This window comes from Nannobrachium achirus (assembly GCF_963921795.1).
Source record: "Nannobrachium achirus genome assembly, chromosome: 14".
Taxonomy (NCBI): domain Eukaryota; kingdom Metazoa; phylum Chordata; class Actinopteri; order Myctophiformes; family Myctophidae; genus Nannobrachium; species Nannobrachium achirus.
Window position 1 is genome coordinate 47,246,843 of NC_137821.1, and position 18,496 is coordinate 47,265,338.

The 18,496-nt window shown below is 43.6% G+C and overlaps 1 protein-coding gene across 1 annotated transcript in view; it reads left to right on the forward strand.

Annotated features, from left to right (window-relative positions):
• dysf (dysferlin, limb girdle muscular dystrophy 2B (autosomal recessive)) overlaps nt 1-18,496 on the forward strand; it is a gene marked incomplete at its 5' end in the record, with an annotated part of 194,227 nt that overhangs the window by 121,708 nt on the left and 54,023 nt on the right. The window contains 2 exons of the mRNA XM_080741975.1: nt 8,335-8,497; nt 9,478-9,551. Coding sequence (XP_080598101.1) covers nt 8,335-8,497; nt 9,478-9,551 — 237 coding nt within the window. The remainder of the gene's footprint in view (nt 1-8,334; nt 8,498-9,477; nt 9,552-18,496) is intronic.

Genomic DNA, 18,496 nt, shown 5'->3' on the forward strand with positions numbered 1-18,496 from the left:
TTCTTCAGCATCCTGCTGTTTCCCAGAGTCAAGTTCATCTGGAGACACATAGACGGGGTCGTGGTCATCTGCAGTGGCATAGATGGGTTCTTGGTCGTCTGGAGTGAGATAGATATCGTCTATGGGCTCCTCTCTCTCTCCTCTCTCCTCCATCTCCATCTGTCTATCTCCTCGGCCAAATCTGACCACCTTGGTCAGGTCTGGCCCGGTGTTGACATACACGTCCTCAGACATTGTAGAAATGAATGTGTAACTACAACTTGCTGTTAGACTTAAAGTCACAAAAGAGGAACATGAAGATGAACGCTTTGAAAGTGAAACGCTTTGAATAGTGAAGTATTATTTTTTCTGAAGTATCAGCTGTGCAAACTTCCCATTATGTAAATGCAATCAGCTGTCCTTTAAACAGGACAGTGTTGGCAGATAATGAACTTATCCTCAGGCGTGTAGTGTCACTCTTCACAGCTACAGTACCTTTTTTCTTCTTCCTTGTTTTTGTCTCATCCAGGCCAGATGGCTGAATATAATAGTAGCTGTTGTTCTTTCATTTAAAGTACAGTAAACCATCTTCATAATTTGTCTCTCTGTCAGGTGATGAGTTCTGCACCTTTGGGTGCTTGGCCTTAGGTGCAATTACACACATACTGTACATATCATATTGTGTTGCATCACACAAATTTGCACTATACATAATGGATATAAGACGCAGGCTTTTTTTGCTTATATACTTTTATTAATGGTGTGATAAACAATGTACAGTATACTAGTAAGACGCCATAAGGGTGAGAAGCGACCTCGCCCTGCGTGCACATGGGCGCGTGCACATGGCTGCTTGCCTTTGGTATACCATACTTTCATGTATTACCTTCTGCTGAGGTGGTCGAGTCATCACTGTGATGTCAGAACAGGTCGGCTACGTACAGTATATCCATATAGAGTCTGTGAGGTCAGTAACCATCATATCTTCCTCTCTTCAATATCATTTTGGAGAGCAGTGCATGCATCCGCCTGGGTGACAGCAGACTGCTGGGCGAGCACTGGGGCTTTGGCATGGGATCAACTTTCCCTTTGCGTCCTAAAATAAATATCGGCACTTTGGCTACAGTGTGTGTGTCTTTGTGTTTGGCTGGCATGCGCTGATATGGGCACTCCCAGATATGACAAGGCCAAGACAGAATTCATTTGCACTGACCTGTTCTGACATCACAACACCTCATCCCAGCTCAGCATCATATCATTGTGATGTCAGAACAGGTCAGCTATATCCTTCTTCTTCTTCTTTCGTGTATCATCATCCTTGATGATTGGTTGACGACATTTTATTTCACAAGATTTCTTGTTACTTAGGGGAGGCCATGGGGCTGGCTGTCATCTTCTCCCCCTTGCTGACGTATCATCCCGGATCCTTCTGCTGAGCCGGGATGATATTGATGCCATCGGGAATCTCCATATATGGAGCTATAGGATATATCCTACTGCTGAGCTGGGATGAGGTGATGTCAGAACAGGTCAGCTATATTGTGATGTCAGAAGAATGACAAAGAAGAGGGACAAATTAATGAGTGATTTTGAGTGACAAATTGATTAGTGATTTTGAGTGACAGACAGGATCTGGAGGCTTTCATACTAAGTAGCAACCTACAGTTGCAATTATACCTGTTGTGTGATTACCCGTTGTTACAGTCTGTCTGTGTCCGTTTTGTGCCCATATTTGGAGATCGCTGATGTCATCAGTATATGCCCTTAGATGGCCATGCCCATATATGGGCATATCGGTTGGGACGGCAGTTATGGATAACTGTGTCTCCATCTCAGATAGTGGAAAGGTCATATGTTCATTGAAGTGGTTAGGGTTCTTCCTCCAGGGAGCATGACAGAAAATGACATGGCGACCCAGCTAGTAGTTTTCTTGGGAGTATAAAATGTGTGAATCCACTTTCACACTGACTATGTTTCCATTCCCAGAGCCCCGTTGACAGCGCGAGAGGTCAAATGAACCACATGTCTGTCTGTCTGTCTGTCTGTCTGTCTGTCTGTCTGTCTGTCTGTCTGCTTGCTTGCTCATTGTCCGGTCTCTGCTCTATTACAATACAAGTCTTGAGACAATGTGTTGTGATTTGGTATTATAATGATGAAATGTTACTGAATTGGATTTGTCCGTCCTTCTAAAGCTATACCGACAGACACACACTGTGTGTCTTCTTGCAAACCGTTGGACCTATCAGCTCATAATATATGCACACTGCCAGTAGGCCACATAAGTACCTCCACAATTTATTTACTCAATGTTTTTTATATTTTTGAGCAGTGCTAACCGCTCCTACATCTGGCATTGTCTGTTTGTATGTAACGCATGTCCCATACTTGGCCAAACGTAGTTTGCGGCATGCTATATGAAATTAACTCATAAAAAGCACCACTCACTTCACACTGGGCGTGATTTCTTTGTAATGCTTAACTTGATTTTTACAGTGGAAGTCAACTGGGCAGTGATCCCAACTTTTAAGACTTATTTCATAGATCATAGTCGAATGATGCAATACATGACCAACATCTCGAGTCACAGGTTGGTAATGAAGACTGAGATCCATATTGGAGCCACGCTTTTGTTAAGCGGATCCGATCCACATAATTCACATTATTATTGCAAAGTTTATTATCTTACCGGTATATACTGTACCATTTTAAAAGCCAACTAACAGACAGTCAGACAAACTCGAGGGGCCGACGTCTCGGTTTGACGGTCATTTGTACCCAAAAGTTTGTCTAATAACGCCATAGTTTCTGTGCGGTCAGCGTCGGCCAAGCATTCATGAGAACCAGATCGAGGGGTCAAATAAATGCTGGCCTGTCCCCAGCCAGCTCTCCTCCGCTATAAACCACGTGTGGTGGTGGTGGTGGAGGTGGCTGTATTGTCGTGGCAGCCTTCAGGGGGCTGGGAAGGGAAGGGAACCGCGTCCAGCACGGTCTCTGACTCGGCTCCAGAACAGCCTACGGTTTGTTCCCTCTAGTTTGCTCTGTGGGTTTGGCAGCTTCGAGCCCCTTCAAGACCCCTTAAGCCGTTCAGACCTGGAGCCCGTCTGTGTCGCGGTAGACTTGAACCGCTTTAACGGTATTCTTTCATGACTAAATAAGAAAAAGAGGTTGCGCATCAGTCCAGTATACAAAGTAGGAATTAAAAATTCCAAAAAGGTAGCACATCCAAAACCTCTAATAAATGGAGGACAAAGTATTCACATTTCCACCTGTTTTCCCCCACGGTATTATTTTATGCTTTATCTCTAAAAAGAAAATAGCAGATATACAAGCTCACTGCGAGCTTGTAGATCTGCTATTTTTGAAAAAATCTTTGAATATTTTGACTGAAAAAGGCATGTTTCTATTCTGGTTCTCAAACTTTTTCATTTCAAGGACCCCTAGAGCTATGTTGTTCCAGTGAAAGAAAGATTTGAGTTGAAAATGTTCGCTTTAAAATAATATATATAATATAGGCCTAAGAATATAGATGCAGATTTGATTGATGTTCATGATTTTTCAAAAATAGCAGATCTACAAGCTCGAGTGCCGCGCTATGAGCTTGTATGCTATTTTTTTATAGCCCAAAGTATAATAAAATAATGATTAAAGCGACACCGCTCATGGTGGGTTAAAGCTACTGAACAGGCTCCAGCTACGAGGCCTCAGCCAGCAGCCTTAGCTTGTTGCCTCAGTTTGAAGTAGACGTCCAGCACTATGGCGACCTTAAAGGGAATGGTCTTTACAGCTACTTTTAACCACTTAAACCAGGGGTCTTCAGTGTTTTCTCAGGCCAAGGACCGTTTGGCTGAAAGAACGAGATGAAGCAGGGATCCCCAATACACTACTATACTGTAGTGTATGAAATTGTGTCGCAGATTACACTTTTTTTATAGATTTAGAGAGCTTTGTAGACGTGTTTGACAGCACCATCATCAGTGTTGTTAATATTTCCAGACATTTAACCACTTACACTCTCAACTCTTCGTAGACTTGATCGTTGGCTCTGTATTTGGTCTGCTCTTTTTCCCTCTACACCAAACCTCTTTGCTTTTTTTAGATGGTAGATCTGCCATTTTCACTGAATTATTGCCTTTTATGACATAAGTTCCAGATCTGAGACTAGGGTTCAAGTGGCTGGGGCTGCTGAGGTTCCTGGTTTGACCCCCTGGCTCCTCCTGGCTACAGTGTCCAAGTGTCCTTGAGCACTTAATGCCTAACCATTACCAGATGAGCAGGTTGCTGGTGCCTTGCATGGTTGCCATCGGCGTGTGTGTGTGTGTGTGTGTGTGTGTGTGTGTGTGTGTGTGTGTGTGTGTGTGAATGTGAAACACTGTAAAAGCACTTTGGATAAAGGCAGGCCGTCTGCCCTTTAAAAGGGAAACATGGAAACGTTGTGGCTGAGCCACCATGGACCGAAGAGGTCCAAAAGACCCAGATTATTTTCTCCCTTTTGTTGAGTACAGTAGATCTGCGGTGTGAGAGTGACTCACCCCCCGACGCTTTGCCTCTCCGTCCAAAACGTCCGCTGTCATCCTGCTACCTTTTTCCCATTTTCATGATCGCTCCACTTGCACCACACTCATTCCCAGACACTGGCTAATATGTGCTGGTCACTGATGCACAGAAACCAATTCTCTCTGACAGACGGGACAGAGCGTGACGGGCCAATGACAGACTCACCGACGAGTGACTTTACTGCGATCCGCTCCCATCCCAGCCTTTCCAAACATTCCAGGGAGATCAAATCATGGGCCGTTGGTGTTTGTCAGCAGTTTTTTCTTTTCCAACCCCCCCCCCCCCCCCCCGTGTTTACGTCATTGCAGTTCCTTCTAGATGTGGGCCGAGATACGTTTGTTTACAAAGCTTCTGTTTTTAGGACATCTTACAGCATTTATAAATCGCAGATGGACACAAATGGACCACAGGAGACCAACTACGGCGATCCTCCTCTTGAAAGTATGTCCAAATTCCAGTGGGGCTAATTGATGATCTGATTATAGCATTTTTTCCATTTTCAGTTTTCCCAATTCTCAATAGACCTTCTAAACTTTAATGTTCTCTGCGTCTAAAAAAGCCCAGATGTGGTCACTCTCCGGTTCGTCCCAGAATTGCAAATGACAGACACAAACAGACCACAAGGAACTACTCGCAGACTCACAGTTTTTCTGCGTGCACCCCGATGAAGCCCGTGCCACATTCCGGGGAGGTCAAATCCGACTCTCATTGGGTTTTTTTTTTTTTTCTCGAGCGCAATTTCCATTTTTCACAGCAGGCTCGCTCTCCGAGACGCGCAGCTTGCGTGGGTCATGCGTCGGGGATGTTAACGTGTGTGGAAAAGCCAGATGCACTTCATTTTTAGGCCTCTTTCATATTCTAAATGACAGATAGAGCATAACCAAGTGACAAACGCCACCCACTCCATGGAAGGCTTTCTGAATTCCACAGAGGTCATCGTCTGACTGTAGCATTTTCCACTTTCACCGACGCAGTCGCTGCCCATTAGACTTTCTGCACCTTTACGTAGATCCGCAGCCGATCTACGTCTTTCTTTTTCTTCTTTTTACTCACTCACTGTATGACAAGTCTTCCCACATTCCGCGTGGGTCATGCTGACATTTGCACGCACGCAATGGAAACGCAAATGACAGGCAGGCAAGCAATACTGTAGGAATGGGATCAATGTGATGTGATTTCATTTCTACCGCTCAGTATTATTTTCAAATTCCAAGCAAGGTCAAATCATTTCAAATTCCAAGTGAGGTTAAATGATGGAGTGATTGGTTTTTGACGCGATTTCCATTTAAAATGTTCCAAGTCTGGCAACAAGGACATTGGTGAAATATGCAGAGCAAATTTCTCCCCCTTTTTTTTTTTTTGGTCCGCTGTGGCTCTGAAAGTGGTATAGTCGTCTATTTTCACACTACTGTACCAATTAGCGGCAAATGTCTTGTGCACATTGCCACTAGACCCACATAACCATGACTAATTGTGTTTCACATATGGCCGCTAGTGGGTGGAATTCGAAACCTCTTGTCCGCTTTTGTTACTTTTCAGGAAATTATGGAAGGACAATGTTCAGAAATACTGTAGCAGCATCAACAATATGTATCTACACGCATCAACAAACACGTTGTGAGCTTGCAGATCTGCTATTTTCACTTCTTTTGCTTGACACTCCTGTGCCACAAAGTAGACAGAAAAATAAATTAAGAGTTGAAATATGGAGATACAAGGTTTCTACTTTTTGGGAGAAAAATTAATACTTTATATTTACAGTATATATTCTGATCGAGGAATACATTTTTTTATGACGTTTTGAATGCAGAATTGTAATAAACAAAGACTCAGACATCCGGCAGAGAGGAGAGCACCCCAGTGTATAGTGCTCATATGTATATAGGATGGTATTGTCGATGCGTCACTGTCTTGCGGCACTTAGGGCAGCGTTTAGCGTGACGCAGCGCGTCTCTGAGACACTGGCTGCAGAACACGTGACCGCAGAGCGTAGAAACCACCAGCCTGCCGCTGTCGGCGATCTCCGCGTAGCCGTCCATGCACACGGGACAGACGATGGCCCCGGGCGTCACCCTCCTGGGCCCGCTCTTCTGTTCGTCAGCGCCGTCTTCGTCGCTAAGGACGATAACTTCAGTCTTGATGGGAGCGTCGTCGTCGTCGGTCAGGTCGATAACGCCGCCGTCGGTCATTCTGCTGGTCTTCCTGTTCTCCCAGGGTTGAGTCGGGAACTTTCTCTTTCTCCACGGACCGCTGCCGAGTGGAGCAGTCCTGTTCCTGGCCGCCTGCATTGTTAGATTGGGTTAGGTTAGGAGATATTGAACTTTTTACCCTTTTCAATGAAATTTGGGCGCTGGTGATGTCATCGTCCAGAAAACCTTTCAGAGCCAGGGTGTCTATAAGAGAAAGCGATTGGTCGGTTGAAAGCTTGCCCAAATATGGAGTTATAGGTCATAGATGGCTGTCGTCATCAATATCCACGTGAAGCCATGCCGTCTTTGGACCCTTGTCTTGTTTATGTAGCAGGGGGAGAGCCACTGAGACCAGAGGTCACCTATGCCTATTGAAACAGTAACCTATGCCTATTGGAATTGGCCCATCATTATTATTCAGACACAACCATAAACAAACCTGATAAGCCCATATATAGGCATATACAGTATGGAGATCTGGCTGTCCAGAGCCAGTGTGTTACCCGCCGCCGAGTCAGTTCAGAATCTGATTGATATGACCATATATGGGCATGCTAATATATTGTATGGGCATATACTGATGACAACAGGGATCTCCATATATGGGCACACAAGGGCCACAGATACACGGTTACTAAAAAAATCACATCCAGTGTGAAGTGAGCGGTGCAAGTTGATTTAATTAAGTGTCCCATGAAGCTTGGCTAATGAGCCAAGTGTGGGACATACGTACATACAGACAAAGACATATGTAGGAGCAGTTAGCACTCCTCAAAATCATACCGGTATGTGTTGCCGTGTGCATACACTACATACTTTCATAACACCTTTTTTGTGGTTCTACTTCCTCTAATTGTCGAAGACAGAGAGAACAGACGCCACTCACATTCCATGGAGGGTCAGGTCATGTTTAGATTGCTAAGCATTTTAGCAAATTCTGCCTGGTGGACATTTTGGCGGCCATAGCTGAGTTAGTAGAGAGGCTGCCTGGGAGTCGTAAGCGTGGCATTGCGACCTGCCTTAAATCACTGTTAAAAACGTGCACATGGCAAAGGGAGCACACAATCTGCCTCTCTTCCTGGGTGAGAGTGGCCAGCAACGACGAATCATGCTCCCATTGGACGGTCAACGAGGCACGACCAATCAGAATCAGACAGTCATGGGCCATGGCCAATCAGCCTCAGGGAGTCAGCCTCTAGCACTGGCAGGAAACAAAATAGTTATAGGTTACGGTCAGGAATATCAGAGCTGTCGCTAGCCATTTGAGTGCCCAAATTGACGCACAACTGGCTTGCTGGTGCCCGGGTCGGGTCAGATGTCTTTCGCGATTCTAACGCAGTTAAACCTTATTAACAGATTGCAGATTGCTTCAACCATGCACGTTGCTCACACTCACTGCCAGACACAAATGATACAACACTGGCACACAAGTTATTTATCCTAACACTATCTATTATGTTCTCTATGGATTGTTAGCTTTGCTGCTGGTTTTACGATATAATTCAATTAAAGTCATAGTCTCTCTCTCTCTCCCTCTCTCCACCCCTCCCTCACCCTCTCTCCCTCATGTTTCTCTCTGTCTCCCTTCCTCCCCGTCTTCCCGTTGCCATAGCGACTGCCCCGTGAGGAGCTGTACATGCCCCCCATCGTGGTGAAGGTGATCGACAACCGTCCGTTCGGCAGGAAGCCTGTGGTGGGACAGTGCACCATCCGCTCCCTGGAGGAGTACCGCTGCTCTCCTCAGGACCAGCTGCAGGACGGAGAGGACGACAGAGGTGAGGGGGGGAGAGGTGGCAAGGTCATTAAAGTTTAGCATTGGATTTTTGGTTTGCTATTACACTTCTGTTTTTTTTAACCCATTCAGAACTGGTACACATTATTGTGTATTATTACCCGGCTTGTTTGGACGCTTGATTCTGATTGGTCGAGCGCTGAAATCAGCGGTGAATTATGAGCGTATAATGACCGCAACGCTCTATAATTCACCGCTCAGAGCAGCTGCAGCATTCAGGCTGCACTGCGTGGATTTAGTGCCGTATCCAACATGGCAGCCATGTAAACAAACACACAGCGTCATTTACAACCAAACGTTACTCTGAAGAATGTTTTAAAAAAACATTTGAGGCGAGAAATAGACGACGCAGTAACCGAAAATGGATTCTATGGGTTCGGATTACGGTTAGGGTTATATGCCACCTCCGCGAAAGCGTCATTTACAACCAAACGTTGCTCTGAAGAATGTTTTAAAAAACATTTGAGGCGAGAAATAGACGACGCAGTAACCGAAAATGGATTCTATGGGTTGACTGCTGAGCGAGATGTTATCCCTTGCTTATTATTTTATGCTTTAACTATTGAAAAATAGCAGATATACAAGCTCACAGCGCGGCACCGAGTGCCGCGCTGCAAGCTTGTAGGCCTATAGATCTGCTATTTTTGAAAAATTGAATTTTGACCCGATTCTATAAGTGTCTTTTGAATCCTTCTAATGTTTCTATTTCGGCAATCTGGCCAGCCATCGTCAAGGAAAAGGTCCCTTTCACTTAACTGGAGCGCCGAGCCTTTGTGGCGTCCGCTTCACCCGACTCATCGCTGTTCGAGTCAATGTCCCGATAGGAACAGAATGGTAACCAATAGCGCCCCATAGTCAACATTTACCGTTTTAGACCGGCCTTCCAGTCAAATGTTTGACTTCTTGGCGGCATCTGTTGAAAATACGTCACGTGTGTAATGTGTGTCCCCTGTGTGCATGTAGATGAGATGCTTCCGACTCCCCGCGATGACGTCCTGATCGACATCGATGACAAGGAACCGCTCATCCTTGGACAGGTAATCAATCAATCCAAACACCTGTCAGTCATTATGGTCTCTTGGATGCATTATTGATCAGTTAGTCAGCTACTTGATCTGTCTGTCTGTCTGTCTTTCTGTCTGTCTGTCGATCAATCGTATATGGATTCTTCTCTCATCAATCAATCATTAATGCATTGATTCCACCACTGATTCCACTGATTTCAATGAGGAAAAGTTGGTTGCCAGTAAAAACTGTGTGCGTGCGTACGTGCACGCAAACGTGCATGCGTGCGCGCGTGAATTTGAGGGAGATGGGTGTGGGTTTTATGACAAATAGCCATGGGGAAGGGCAAGTATTAATCTTTCCACTTGGACAACAAGGAATGTCTGGCCTCAAGGCTGCGTGCGTGTGTGTGCGCGCGCACACACACACACACACACACACACACACACACACACACACACACACACAATCTGTAATTGCATTACTTAGTAGGTTTGAGGACTTTTTGGTCGATTTATTTTGCAAATGTTAAAAAAGACCGAAGGCATTTAGTTGATATGAACAGAGGTCAGAGAGTGATTGTAGAAAGAAAATTAGAAAGAGTGCGCGTGTGTGTGTGTGTGTGTGTGTGTGTGTGTGTGTGTGTGTGTGTGTGCGTACGCGCGTGCGTGTGTGCGCGTGTGTGTGGTGTAAATAAACACTCAGACATGATGACATGGCAACCATCAGCGTGGTTGGCGGTTACCGTGGCGACCGCAAGGCCTGCGGTCATCCGTGCTGGTTCACATTCTCTCTCTTTTCTCTTTTCTTTCTCTCTCTATGTCTCTCTCTCTCTCTCTCTCTCTCTCGCCTTATTCCTCTCCCTCCCCTTTTTCACAGAATTATTATTTTGCCATTTTTCATTGTTTCTCTCAGTTTTTTTCTCTTTGTGCTGACGATATAATAACACTTGTTTTCCTTTTTCTTCTCTCACTTTCTCTTTCCATACGACATTTCACCTTTTGCTCTCTCTCTCTCTCTCTCTCTCTCACACACACACACACACACACACACACACACACACACACACACACACACACACACACACCACACGCGCTGTTACTGGGTCCATTCCAAATCTTATTTTTTCCATCCTTTTCGTCCGCATCGTTTTCCTCTAGTCTTCAAAAGGTCAGTCCACACCAATGCAACTCCTTGCAACAAAACCTCTTTAGAGGCCGCTGTGGACGGTGGTCTGGACTGGCCAGTTGCAGGCCGGTGCCATCTGGGGTTGCAGTTGCAAGGAGTTGCACTTGCACTTGGAAAGGAGTCAGCTTAGGTGGTTCGGGCATAGAAGAACTGTGGAAATTCAGTCACATCTACAGTATACCGTACTCACCTGTCTTTACCATAACATACGTACGTCTCCTCTGTGGATGATGAAATCCTGTTTTGATGTGAGGTTTCTATAGACAATAGAATTCAGGTGTCATCAGTAAACATATTCCATATTGACTGAAAACCGGATAGTCTGGTTCGCCAGTCAAGATTAGATTGCCTGACATGTTGACTGTTGGCTTCCAAGCGCACCAGTGCTGAATGCAATCTGACCCAAACACCAAGTGAACCAATGGTACACTTATTGTAGCACATGCCCTAGCCAACATTGCAGGCTCATTAAACTTTAAGTATAAGGGGAACCTGAACAGGTTTAGCATACAGATACTGTCATTAACTATGGCTCACTCTCTATGGCTGAACATTCCAAAACAGAAGTACAATGCACATGGCTTCTCTCTCTCTCTCTCTCTCTCTCTCTCTCTCTCTCTCTCTCTCTCTCTCTCTCTCTCTCTCTCTCTCTCTCTCCCCCCTTAATCACTAGCACCTCAGCATCCCTCATCTGGGGGAACAGTCGCCATAGCAGATCTACAAGCTCACAGCGAGTCGACTCGTTGTGACATTGTAGATCGACATTTCTTTTGGTGAAGAAATGTTGTCTAGGTTGAAAAAAAGAGCCCACCAGAGTACAGAGCCAACTCATCTCTCTCTCTCTCTCTCTCTCTCTCTCTCTCTCTCTCTCTCTCTCTCTCTCTCTCTCTCTCTCTCTCTCTCTCTCTCTCCCTCTTACCCCCCCCCCCCCCCATGAAGGACACCAGTGAGGTTAGAACAAGAGAGAGACATGGAAACTATTTTCCAATCCAAGTAATCCCTGTTCAAATCTCTCTGCTTACACACACTCCGCCATTGTGGAGTGTGCAACACACACACACACACACACACACACACACACACACACACACACACACATGCACGTGTGTGCGCTCAGCGCATTGTTTGTGTTGATACTGTGGTATTCGAGAGTGTTGTTATGACAGGGAATAGAGGACGCCAAGCGACATTCTGCTGGAGGATCGGTTTACACCAGAAAGACGTCAGAGAGAGAGAGAGAGAGAGAGAGAGAGAGAGAGAGAGAGAGAGAGAGAGAGAGAGAGAGAGAGAGGACTCTCATTGTAACTCTTGAGAGTAAGAGTGATGAAAGCTTAGAACACTGTTTCCCAAACACTGCGTCGGGACTCGGGACACATTTATTTTTTGGAGGCGCGAGTAAATATCACTTTCTTTTCCTTTCTGTTTGTTTTTTATTGTTATTTCAAAAGATTCAAAAAAGAAAACCTAAGATGTTTCAAAAAAACTTGCATAGGCCTACATGTAAAACTTCATGTATTTTAATGAACATTTCATTAAAAAAATATACATAATATGATACATTAGAGCAGAGCAAAAATAGCAGATCTACAAGCTCAAAACGCATCACGCTGCGATGCGTTTTGAGCTTGTAGATCGGCTATTTTGCTTCTTTTGAATTGGAATCCTGAAATGTAACATTTTGATTTAATTTCAAATGCATTTAGTTATATACTCATGTTAACTTTATGAATCTAAATACAAATACATTGGACATAAAAAAATAATAATGAATACTACTATACTAGTCATTAAGCTACTAATATAGACTGACGGAATTAAAGCAGGTCATGTTTGGAATTGTAACAGCTGAAATCAGTAATATATTCAGTATTCTGGTATTAACCTGTGGGCCGCATTAAGTGAAGGTGTGGGCCGCATGTGGCCCCCGGGCCGCCATGTATGCATTAGAGGGACAGCGCATGTCAGATGTTTTAAGCCAGAGAGGCCAGATTGAGATGGTTTGGACATGTACAGAGGAGGGATAGTGAGTATATTGGTAGAAGGATGCTGAGGTTGTATGGAATTTCCAGGCAGGAGGCCTAGAGGAAGACCAAAGAGGGGATTTATGGATGATGTGAAAGAGCACAGCCATGTGAAAGAAGAGGAGGCAGAGGACAGGGTGAGACGGAGGCAGATGATTTGCTGTGGCGACCCCTGAAGAGAACAGCCGAAAGGAAAAGAAGATAGATATATATTATTATTCTCTTCGTCTAAGAAGCAGTGAAAATAGCCCGACCTACAAGTGCTGTTATTCTCACTAGTTTGGGTCTTGGGGAGACTTAACATTTGTCTTTTGGATCTCGAGCGAATAGGTTTGGGAACCATCTGTTCTAGAATGACTTGATAAGGGTACATTTTCACACTCTCAGAGGTAGGGCATTAACGACTTGTGATTTTTGCAAGTCGACTCGCCTCAGTAAAAAGTTGAGTTGAAGTCGACTTTATCGTTTGATGATGTCATCACATGACACACGACCCCCCCAATTATTTTGGGGGTCCCCAGATGATTAGCTTAATGTGAAACATTGTTTTCTCACTCAACTGCAAACTAACCAACATACCCTCTATACAAGTTTAAGTGTATAGAGGGTATCTTCACATTTCTAAAGTGCCAATTTAAGGACTTTTTAATACCTCTAAAATGACAATTAAAACATTGTCCAAATTGTCAAATATAAGGCAGGAATTTTGAAAATAGCAGATCTACATGCTCACAACGTCTCACAACGCGAGGCGTTGTGAGCATGTAGATCTGCTATTTTCACAATAGAACGTTTTTTTTTTTTTCTTCTTTTTTTCAACTTCGACTTTGGACTTTCTCTGGTGGGAGTCGACTTGTGTAATGAAGTCGACTGACTTGTCGACTTTTCCGCTAATGCCCTACTCAGAGGTAAATGAACACTGAGGTCTATAGGTGCTGTTGAGTTGAATGTCATTCCGTTTGGTTTCCTTGGCACTTTGCGTCGCCCTGTACTCCTATACTCACACTGTTCACATTCACAGTGTGTTTTTAATGGTGTTTCCATAGGCCCTGCATCAATACAACCATGCTATTAGCATGTCTCTGATTCTCCCAGAGGCCTGGCACTAAATGTCTGCTGGCAGGGCCCGCTGACGTCACACCATGCATGATGAAGTGTGCGTGCAACGTGCGTGCCTGTGTGTGTGTGTGTGTGTGTGTGTGTGTGTGTGTGTGTGTGTGTGTGTGTGTGTGTGTGTGTGTGTGTGTGTGTGTGTGTGTGTGTGTGTGTGTGTGTGTGTGTGTGTGTGTGTGAGAGAGAGCGCGCGCAAGAGAGAGAGAGAGAGAGAGAGAGAGAGAGATTAATTTAAGTGAGGTTTCGAAGTATGTGTGTATACATTATGCCCTGACAATCATGAGAATTGCTTTGCCAACACAATAACTGCATGTGTGCATGCTTGCGTGCGTGTGTGCGTGCGTGCGTGCGTGCGTGTGCGTGTGTGTGTGTGCGTGTGCGTGCACGTGTGCGTGTGTGTGTGTGTGTATGTGGGCATTGTGTGAGCCGGTGATGGCGGCTCATGATGTCACCAGTCAGTGGATTTGTTGTGACAGTCAAACTTCTCTAACTGCGTGTGTGTTTTGCCAACCGTAAGTAAGTGTTCACCAGAGACATGCGTATACAATAGAGTCTTATTTCTACTATAACCACACAGAAATAACAGCCAGATGGGAGGGAGAGAGAGAGAACTAAACCTTACAGGTTCAACATGGTAGAGTGGTGAGCAGGGGCGTCACAAAAGAAATAAATAGCAAATATACAAGCTCACAGCGCGGCACCGAGTGCCACACTGCCAGCTTGTAGATCTGCTATTTTTGAAAAGTCGTGAAAATGTGTGCAAATCTTTGAATCTTTTGAATAAAAAAATGTAATCGAATTAATTACAGGCTCTGTGATTAATTAATCGCAATTAATCGCTTTATAATCGCACATCGATATTTGACCTGAGAAGCATTTTTTTTTTTCAAGTAAAACACATTTTGTTGTACGAGTGAATCAATGAGTGAGTTTTTTGAAATCTAAATTTAGCATCCACTGGGCCAAGCAAAGCGCTCTGATCGGCTACTTCTCCCTTTGCATTTGTTGTCTCTTCTTGGTTGGTGCATCGCTATGATCGGTATGCCCGAAACTGAAGTAGTGCAAAAACTAAGTGCGATTAAAATGCGTTAATTTTTTTAATCGTGTTAATTTTCTGTAATTAATTAATCGCAATTAATCAGTTAAAGTCCCAGCCTTACTTTGAATATATGTATTTCTTTTAAGCGAACATTTGTATTTGTGTGTATGTATAATTGGTGTGGCGTCCGTGGCCAAATACATATCATTTTGGGGGTCCTTCACATGAAAAGAGCACCACTGACATTAAAACAAAGGATTTGAAATAGTCAAAGACTTGCACAAATGTTCGCGATTTTTCAAAAATAGCAGATCTACAACCTCGCAGCACTGTGAGCTTATAGATCTGCTTTTTTCAGTAGTTAAAGCACAAAATAATGCGTAATAATGCGTTCCCAGTTTAAATGGGTTAAACCCCCTCCCCCTATGAAGAACATTCATGGGGGCCCCGCAGTGAATCCTTGTACCCAGGGCCCAGAATTTGGTGCGACACCCCCATGGCAGTAAAGCCGTTGAAAACGTACGTGGGATCCATGATGGCTGGCATCCTTTACCATCTCCCACTCAGCTAGGGCCGTCCGCGGCGGCCGGAGCTGAGCTGTAGAGAGGCTGTCTGCCACTGCCAGTGGTGGAACAAATGCTCACATGTTTTACTCAAGTAAAACAAAGTTTCAATACTGCAATGTAGAAACACAATTAAAAGTTTGGAATTCAAAATATAGCCTACTTAAAGTACCAAAAGTAGAAAGCACTCATTATGCAGAATGTTTCAAATGTATAAAAAGTACACACAAATCTCTTTTTGAATAATGTGTCGCATCGCCACGAATTGTGAGCTTGTGGATCGGCTATTTTGAAATGACCAAAATGTATAAGTAACCAGTAACACAAGTTTGCAAATAATTGTAGTGGAGTAAAAGTATAATATAACCCAAGAAATGGGCGCTCTTAGAACTACATTTGGCACACCCTATTTGGCCAGTGTTTAATTTGAAATTTTAGAAATTTTAAAAAGTCCTTAAATTGTCACTTTAGAAATGTGCTGATGCCCTATATACACTTAAACTGTATGTTGGTTTATTTACTGATGACTGAGAAAACAATGTTATACATTAAAGGACAACTTTGTTTTTTTACAACAAGGGTTCATATTTTAGATATTAATTAAAGCATATAAAATGTTCTCATTTACTCCTTTCTATCGTTTTAGAGATTTTAATTATTTTGATTTCAGTGGCTGGGGACATGCGTACAAGTGGCTAAATATGACTTTTTACACAGAATAAGCCCAATCCCAAGATGCACCTCAATCTTTCATGGGCAGATGTTACTTCTGGGGTCAGCAAGAACCGTGGACTCTCTGCGTCCACGTCTGAAGACGCGTCTTATGACGCGTCTGATGACGCGTCTGATGACGCGTCCGTGCTTAAATAGCGGTCAAGACGCAGCTTTGCGTCCAGGACGGAGCTCCCGCGGCTCAAGACGCGAAACCGCGGCTCAAGACGCGATTCGAGTCAAAAGACGGGGCTTTGACACTACAATCGCGTCTTTTCGCGTCTTTTCGCCAAAAGACACGGCTTGGATCGCGTCTTTGAGCCCAAAGACGGAGCTGGGACACTACAATCGCGTCTTCCGTCTCATGACGCGTCCGTGCTTAAATAGTGGTCAAGACGCAGCTTTGCGTCCCTGCACGGAGCTTGCGTCTTCTAGACGGCTCAAGGCGCGATTCGAGCCGAAAGACGGGGCTTGGACACTACAATCGCGTCTTTGATCCCAAAGACGTGGCTTGGAGGCTACCGCGTCTGGCTGGAACTCGGAGCGGAGTCAAGTTCATTGAAAATAACGGGGCCGTATGTTTTGACGCGGCGCCTCCGTGCGGCCGATGTGTCTAGTGTGTGTTCCCCTTCAGACATCTGCTGTCTGCTCTCCGTGAAAAAAAAAAAAAAAGGGTGTCTATTGTATGTATTTTTTGATGGAGAATTCAAATATGACCTTCTTTTTTGCATAGGACAACTCTAACCTGCATCAATTGGTATTTTATAATTGCCAATTGTACCCTATCCATCTAAAAAAACAAATTGGATCTCTATTGTATGTATTTTTTGATGGAAAATTCAAATATTACCTTCTTTTTTAGATAGGACAACTCTAACCTGCATCAATTGGTATTTTATAATTGCCAATAGTACCCTATCAATCTAAAAAAACAAATTGGATCTCTATTGTATGTATTCTTTGATGGAAAATTCAAATATTACCTTCTTTTTTAGATAGGGCAACTCTAACCTGCATCAATTGGTGCATCAACCTTCTCTCTATCTATCTATCTATCTATCTATCTATCTATCTATCTATCTATCTATCTATCTATCTATCTATTTATACTTCACCTTTAGTCAAGAAGAGAGTTCAGCCTCAGGAACTTGCACACCTGGAACTGTGTCATGACTGTGTCATGGAGCTAAGCAGAACTATGTGAAATACTCACAATGAGTCTGATGGACCAATCAGAGTGGTGGTGGGGGGAGGGATCAACAATAGACAGAAACTGGATAATGCTTTGTTAACTCTCCCACCTAAGTCCCTGCTAGTCTGAACAAATCACCTTCCCTCTCATAACACTACTACTACTACTACTACTACTACTACTACTACATTTATATAAAGCTGCTCTTGCATTTGAATTCAAGTCTGACACAAGTTAAGGTTAACTTAGGTAGTAGTTCATTTTGCTGGCTTTTGTGTGTGAGTGTGTAGGCCCACAAATTATTATAATTGTCTGTCATTAAGTGACTCAAAGGGAGACGTCTAATGGGTGTTTATTATTTTAATATTAACTGTGGGAAGATTATATATATTTTATTTTGCACTTAAAGTGTTGTGATATTATTCCTGAAGGAAGAGGGGTATTTTCACAGCCCAGGCTTTGAACCTAAATGCTGTTTACATGCTCTATAAATATTTATTTCTATATAAAACTCAGTTGTGTGGAGTTATTGTGTGCCTTTTCTTGTAGCTAAAGAGTCCATTTGTTCACTAGACATTAAGTCAAGGTTACTATTTTGAGTTGAAGCCAAGTGTTTTATTACTTTGTGGTTTAACATTATTTAAAAGGCAAATTCATTGTTATGGTTACTTTAGAAGACTGCTTTTGCATTCATGAGTTATAAAGAGAGCCAAGCTAATTCAAAGAGTTAAGTTAAAGGAACACAAAACGTGACTTAACTCACAGCTGCCATTGGACAGACAGTTATAACATACTCTTATCTTTCACAGAACAGACAATTATCATTTAGTTTATCTATTTGAGACATGTAGCTGCTCTAGGGGAAATAGAGCATTAATTTGGGATCAGCCTATTCAATTGATAATGACCAATGGGTGCCAGTTTCTAAGTAGTTAAGCATATTACCATAACAATATATGTGGCCTAGACATGGATATTGCCCACTCAACTCGTAATCTACAGAAATGTCCACCACATCACACAGTATAAAACCTAGTAGAGAAATCTGCCTTCTCCTGTATTGTATTAGTGACATTCATTAATAAATAGTAAAATAACAGGACAGAGCAGAACAGGCCTCTGCTGTGTCTTTATTATGGGTGCATTCCAA